Genomic DNA, 7,487 nt, shown 5'->3' on the forward strand with positions numbered 1-7,487 from the left:
TGTTACCAGAGAATTATGAAACTATGCACACTATGAAATTCAAAATTAGGCGTGGTTAGAGGAGGCACTGTGTTTTTTTTGTGTGTTTTTTATTACATAAAAATGTAAAGACTAAAAGAAAAAAGAAAACAAAAAGCATAAGATTTATGTATTTATATTGTATATAAATTTTCAATGGATTTTGATTTTTTTTACATAAACAAATTAATAAACTTAATGTGATTCATATTTGTAAGTATACATAAATGAAACAGGTAAGATTTGTGTAATTGTATTAATAAACTGAATGTGATTGATATATGCCAGTTATACGTAAATTAAACAGTTAAGAATTATGGAAAAGCGCACAGAAAAACGCCCATGTTAAATTAACACTTCCCGGTGTTCCTGTGTGTGCTCACTACTGAGTTAAAGTACCATTGAAGCAGTGTTGATGTTAATGAGATAATTAAGTGATGATTGAGCATTAATGATGAACACCTGATGATAACCATGATGGTGAACAGTGTTTGCTTTAGTTGGGCTCTTGACCCTTGACTCTCCAACATTAGTTTTCTGGCTGCTTTAACTGTGTTTGTAAAGCACTTTTGTTACAGCATGGAAAGCCAAGAAAGAAACATGGCCAGGTGATTTGGCTCTTTAATGATGATGATATAATCATCATGTAGTGGTTGAATCACTAAACTCATTCAGATTCTAATGCTCTGGGTATAAAGGTGATGTCGTATGTGTAATAATAGCCATGTGGTTTGCGGTACAATATTCAGTATGGTTGTCATAATCAAACAATATGCAGGTTTATAAAAAACATTTTAAACTACAGCATTATTTAGACACACACAGACATCAAGAATCAGTATATGTATCTCTACAATGGTGACAAGCAAAAAAAAAAAAAATTCATATAAACATCTACTCTTAACATGAAACAAGCTACTATAAAACGTCACAAGAAAAACAGCAAAAGTAATAAAAATAAGTAAGATTCAAAGAAAATTTGTCAATTCAGATGCATAATTTATTCATGCCGCAATGCATGCTGGGACCCAATGGGAGAGTTTTGATTGGTGGTACCCAGCATGCACTGCAGCATGAAGCTTTTCATTGATTGTTACCATTGTTGAGATTTATACACTGATTCTTGATATCTGTTTGTGTCTAATAGTTTCCATAGATTAAAACCTTTTGCGCACTTTTTTTTAATTCTGCATATTACTAGATTGCCACAACATTGCTGAAATGCTGTAGAACGAAATATCTAGTTGACCACTATTATGAATAAAACAAAATTAACACACATAACAAGGACCCTAGACTCGGAACAAGACCAGTGATCAATAGATGATGATTATAGCATCATGAACAAAGAGACAAATCACCTGGCCATGTTTTTGCTTTGCTTTCAATGCCATAAAAAAAGTGCTATAAACAGTTAAAACAGCCAGAAAACTAATGTTGGAGAGTCAAGGGTCAAGAGCCCAACTAAAGAAAACACTGTTCACCATCATGGTGACTTCAAATAAAACTATTATTTTCTTTTAAACATAAATTACACCAATAAAGTCAGTCTGGTTAGTAATGCATGAAGCTGGTAATGCTGTTTGTGGAGTTGTTTAATCCTCTGCTGAGATCTTCAGAGATTTAATGTCTTCTTTTATCTTCTGTTTATTTCATCTAAAGCTGTGGCTGAAGTCAGTCGTAGTTCTCGTGTTTCTCTTTCCTTCAGTGATTCTGCTCATTATCATCAGGTGTTCATCATTAATGCTCAATCATCTCTTAATTATCTCATTAACTTCAACACTGGTTCAATAGTACTTTAACTCAGTAGTGAGCTTCTCATCTGAGAATCTTACCTGTTTCATTTATGTTTGATTTACAAATAAGATTTTCATTAAGTTTATTAATTTGTTTGTCAAAATTACATAATCAAAATGCATGGAACATTTATATGCAATTCAAATACATGTTTAGACATTTTTTAAGTGCATAAACTTGTAAAATGACTTACATTTCTAAGAACAACTGACTAAAACATACATTTTTACAATATTTAGATATCAAATTAACAAAACAGTTTTTACAGTATTACAGTATTTCTCTGTTGTTGATACCAATATTTGTAGGTTTAACAAACAAATTTGTTTATAATCACATATTGTTGTAAATATAACACAATATTCTGTTTAACAGTTTACAAAAGTTAATTGTGATTTAAACAAAAATATATGTTTTTGGGTTTCTAATAATATTCTGTTGGGATTTTACATTGTTTTTCTGTAAATTTTACAGGCATAAGGTTAGATCTATTACAGTTATTCACTGTATATAGTACGGAACCTGTACTGTTTCCTACGGAAACTTTCTGTTTACCAAATAACAGTTTTTAACCGTAGAATATTACAACCTTACACCGTTAAAATCACGGTCTTTTTTTAGAGTGTGTGCCAAGATGATGGCCGTCTTCACCTTCTTGTCAGGACTCCTAAAGGAGAGCCCTGGGCTGTCTCCTTTTCACTGCTTTTTAGTGACTCTAATGAGAATGAGATTGGATTCACCACTCCACTTCTTGACATGTACAGGCCAAAAGTTTGGACACATTACTATTTGTTATGTTTTTGGAAGAAGTTTCTTCTGCTCATCAAGCCTGCATTTATTTGAGTACAAAAATACAGAATTGTTTTTTAATATTGTGATATATTATTACAATTTAAAATATTTGGTTTTCAATTTATTATACTTTAAATTATCATTTATTTCTGTGATGCAAAGCTGAATTTTCAGGATCATCCCTTCAGTCTGGAGGAATGATCCTGAAAATTCAGCTTTACCATTTCCCCAGCAGCTCTCGTAGTACTCCGGTCTTGATGAATTCAGCCACACAGAGGAAGGCATTGTTGAAGAAAGCAAAATCATACTTGACCGCTGGATGAAAAACTCCTGCGGTGTCCATGCCATAAAATCACAGTAACTCATCGGTGCAAAATGTATTTGAGCTTGCACTTGATACATATACTGGTGATTAGCTTAAGTGCCATTGTCCCATCCTCTCTTATGCCTAAACAGAACGATGGACTATTGCAGCTTTCAGTGAGTGAACAGTCCCCGCTATTGAAAGGCCAGAGGTGTATATATATATATATATATACACCTCTGCCCTTTCAATAGCAGGGACTTTTAGATCAATATATATATATATTGATCTTTTAATTGTAAATACCTGGAAGTCTTCATGGTAATCTTACATTATAGATATATATTTTGCCCTTGCTCTTTCCTTATTCACCTGACCCTATCTGACAGCAATTTAAATACAAACCCTTTAGTAAAATGTATTTGTCTGAATGACATTCACTGCCAATCAACATTTACCTTACGGTGATGCACTCTGACCACAACACTGTCATAAATACCTCTGTTTATGATTTGCTTGTAATCTTCTTCTCTTCATTTACTTGTATTGAATTGCCGAACGGGTTACATCATGTCAAGTAACGACAGATACCAAACCTTCACCATGTTTGATTGTGCTCAGAGGTGGACCGTAGTGGAGTATTTTTAACTCGTTGTTTACTTTAACTTCACAATATTCCAAAGCATAATTACTGCACTTCGTTCCATATTGAATATCATTTAATACTTAATTACATAAAAAATGAGTATTGTATACTTTTAATAATTCATGAAAATAATTGGAAAGGGATAAATCGCCCCAATTATCTAGTAATGTGTACCCAGGAGAGATTTGTGCGGCGGATTTACCTGTTTTATATTTCAGGCGTGACGTGATGTGACTGTAATTTCTCTGTTTTAAAACACTGACGTGCATCGAAATGCACGGTTCAGGAATAAGTCTTTAGAAAATCAGCGAGAACACAACAAAAGTATAAAAAAAACTAGTAGGCTAAATCACGCACACGATTTATAAATCGAGGGAGTGAATTCGCAAATCGTCCACACAATTTAGCAAATAGAGGGAATGAAATAGAAAAATGTGCGCCTGATTTATAAATCGAGGGAACAAATTAGTAAATCGGTTAACTTTTTGCTCCGTAATTATCTACTGTATGTCTTGAGGTAGGTTTTTTCCAAAAGAGTTGGAGCAGTACAATTAAACGCTCTACAACCGTCCCTTAAAGATGAGTAGCCTATACAAGAAGCACCGATGGACTCCCCACGGATCTGCTCTGGAATGGATCTCACCCACTGAGATCGTCTTGAACCAGTGCCAGATAACATCAAACTGGAGTCAACACCAGCAGGTCAGTCCATCTCAGAGCCAGGAGCGGACCTAGACCTGATAGATCTGTGGTCAGCGGATTCATACTCTTGTGTAATCGACGCACCATCCTAAATAAACCTGTCGTCTCTTGCGTGATACCCAGAATTTTAAATATTCCGATCTAATATGATTTCTGACCTGTAAGGTTGCCAGAATAATAATCATACACTGTTTAATAATAGGCCAGAGGAGAACTGGCAGAGAACTGAGTCTGGTTTCTCCCAAGGTTTATTTTTCTCCATCACGCCCTGATGGAGTTTGGGTTCCTCGCCACTGTCGCCTTTGGCTTCGCTTGCTCAGTTGGGGACACTAAAATTATGAAGTTATTCAACTAAATATACAAATAAAATTTATTAATTAGGTTTTATTTATTTCTATAAACTATAATACTGATCTGCCAACATTGTTGCTATATGATAAATTAAAATAAGCTGATAACATCACTGTTTTCTCCAACTGCGCTTTATAAATAAAGTTAATTGATTGATTGATCAGCAGATCCAGTCCCCACCCTCGAGTCTTCGTCTTCTTTGCCAATCCCGGCCTGACTCCCCGTTCCCGTCTCCATCCCTGGTCCTCTGAATCCATCAGCACCACTGGTGTTATCCGCCGCTCGCTCAGTGTGGCTCATCTTTCTCCCCTTGGGCTTCCCTTCCACCAGCACCAGAGTTCGAGTCCCCAGCTGCACCTCAGGTCTCCATCTTGGCCTGTCAGCCCGCCTCCATAGCCTGTCTGGAGACTGCACTGGGCTCCCTCCTCACCTCCTTTGTGGGACACCCAGCTTTGGCCTCAGACTTCAGTGACTCCGGCTGTGCCTAAACCCTTCACCCCTAGGGCGTCACTGTGCTCATCCCTTCCTCCTCAGCTTCCAGGCCTTCCTCTCACCATGCCTCCGCCTCTGCCGATTGGAAGAGATAAAGTGAACTTTAGTATTTAATTAAAATCATATCATAATAAAAAGATTTTTATTGTAAAAATTGTAAAATTGTACCTGTAGGGGTACAACAGCTTGTCGCTGGGACAGTAGGCCTACCCTTAAAAGGATATATTTGTACCTTTTTTACCACAAAAAGGTTTATAGTAGTAGGTATGTATCATAGACTGTAAAAAAATATGGACGTAGTGTCCGTGACGTCACCCATAGGATTCTGAAGCGTAGAGACGAGCTGGCCGTCGCCATCTTCCGAGCGTGAGTCACTCCCGGATAAAATAAAATGGGAAAAGAGGCGGGACGTGGGCGGAGCTGAGGTAAGGGGATGACTAATAGACAGCAGACAAACGGCAATCCACCTGTCACTCAAAGTGGCCACGCCCTTAATTATGCAGAACTGTAAGGCTTTATTTAATGTAAATGAATGAGTTATAAAAAAAAATCACCCCCTCACAGTTGTCATGAAGGGCAAAATTAGCCGTATAGACCAAAACCACAATTTATACCAGGCTGTAAACATGTTTTTTCCTGCTGTAAAGTTGGTCCTTTTAACATGGGGCTCAATGAGATTCTGCTCCTTCTGGAGCCGCTCTAGTGGCCAGTCGATGAACTGCAGTTTAAGTCACTTACGAATTGGCTTAAGTGATCGTGGGAGGTTGCCGCTTGGTACGTATCTGTACTCTAAGGCAGGGGTTTTCAAACTTTTTGTGTGTGTGGACCACTATTTGTAATCAAAAAAAATTTGCGGACCACCTCATAACACATAATAAAATATGCCTACACCTGCCTGAATTAATCCGCACCTCTAAATAGGCTTACTAGCACTAAAACTATAACTAGTCATCACATCAGTACAACAGCCTTGTTAAAGGAAAGTTTACTGCACACAACAGGTGCCAAGTATTTAATTTATTTATTTAGGCTACTTAAGCGCCCTAGTGCTAAATAGCTTTCGCAGTATTTTCTCTTCACCCTCCTTTTCTTTGTTTTTTTATGATGAATCTGGCTCATAGATGCATCCGACTCACTGCCTATCTCTTCATTTTTTGTAATTTCTGCCTCTCTCTCTTTTCTCTTCAGAGAACCCGTTGCTATCCACCGATCCATAACGGCACTGAACTTCACAGCCGAGCGCCACTAGGCTATTTTAGTAAACGCACAATAACTTCACAATTTAATACAAATGTTATATCAATATAGGCCTACATATTCTTTTTACTTTTTTCTTTTTTTATGGGAATTTCCTGGTAAAATTATTATTTTATTAAATTATTTTATTTTGCCTTTCCACGGACCACCTGCAGTACCCTCATCCACGGACCACAGTTTGGGAATGACTGCTCTAAGGTACTAATTTACACCTTTTGGGAGTAAAAAAGATACAAACATATCCTTTTAAGGCTGTCCCAATGACAAGCTGCTGTACCCCTACACGTACAATTTGACACCTTTTTTCTCTGTAGCGTTCCGGTGTGTAGTCCTAGATTGGGTTTCCTTTATGTGTGACACTAAATGTTACCTGAGTTTGATCCAGAGCTTATGAACCATATGGACAGTCAGTGTGATTCACATTTCTCTATGCAATGTTATGAAAAATTTGAGGGCAGCTGAAGGAAAGGTGTTATAGTTTATATAGGTGCCTAAAATAAAACATGCAAGCTTCGTCATTACGCCTATGCATTCTAAAGCTTTTAGGCCTATATTAACATTATTTCTACATTAATTGTATAGGCCTACTTATATTAATTGTATAGCCTAAAAAAATGTATTACAGGCAAAAAAAAAAAAATGCATCAAGGGTGTATAATATAAAATTATATAAATAATGTGTAATGCATATACAATAAATATAGTAAATAATTAGCTGCAAATGCCTCCAGTTTGTGACTCCTCATAGGCTAAATTATAATATATCACTTTTTTGGACGGACATATTTTTTGTTAGTTTAGCTAACTGAATATTATATTGCAGAGTATAAGCAAAATAATTAATATTTCGCTGTTAATAGTTATTTTATGTTATCTGAAACTATTTGGTATGTGTTGTGGGGGCATATAGAAAAAGGGAAATCTGTTTAGTAGTTTTAGGGTTATGTTAAGAATCTTTTTAAAGAAGTATTTTAGTATTATTTAATTTTGTAGGCTATAAAAGTTACATGCAAAGTAACTTGAAGTTAATTTGGAGTTTTTGGTTTTGTCTTCATATTATCTATTAAAGTAATTGAGTAATTAATGAACTAATTTTCATTTTTGGGTGAACTAACACTTTAAGTTCAG

At 36.0% G+C, this 7,487-nt stretch overlaps 1 protein-coding gene across 1 annotated transcript in view; it reads left to right on the top strand.

Annotated features, from left to right (window-relative positions):
• The window catches only part of LOC137079525 (serine/threonine-protein kinase pim-2-like), a 67,163-nt gene extending 60,646 nt beyond the window's left edge, over nt 1-6,517 (top strand). Inside the window, exon 7 of the mRNA XM_067447477.1 lies at nt 4,941-6,517. Within this exon, the coding sequence (XP_067303578.1) occupies nt 4,941-5,098 (158 nt within the window). The 3' untranslated portion in view covers nt 5,099-6,517. The remainder of the gene's footprint in view (nt 1-4,940) is intronic.
• Nucleotides 6,518-7,487: the final 970 nt, after the last annotated feature.

This window comes from Pseudorasbora parva, chromosome 6 (genome assembly GCF_024679245.1).
Source record: "Pseudorasbora parva isolate DD20220531a chromosome 6, ASM2467924v1, whole genome shotgun sequence".
In the NCBI taxonomy this organism is placed as follows: Eukaryota; Metazoa; Chordata; class Actinopteri; order Cypriniformes; family Gobionidae; genus Pseudorasbora; species Pseudorasbora parva.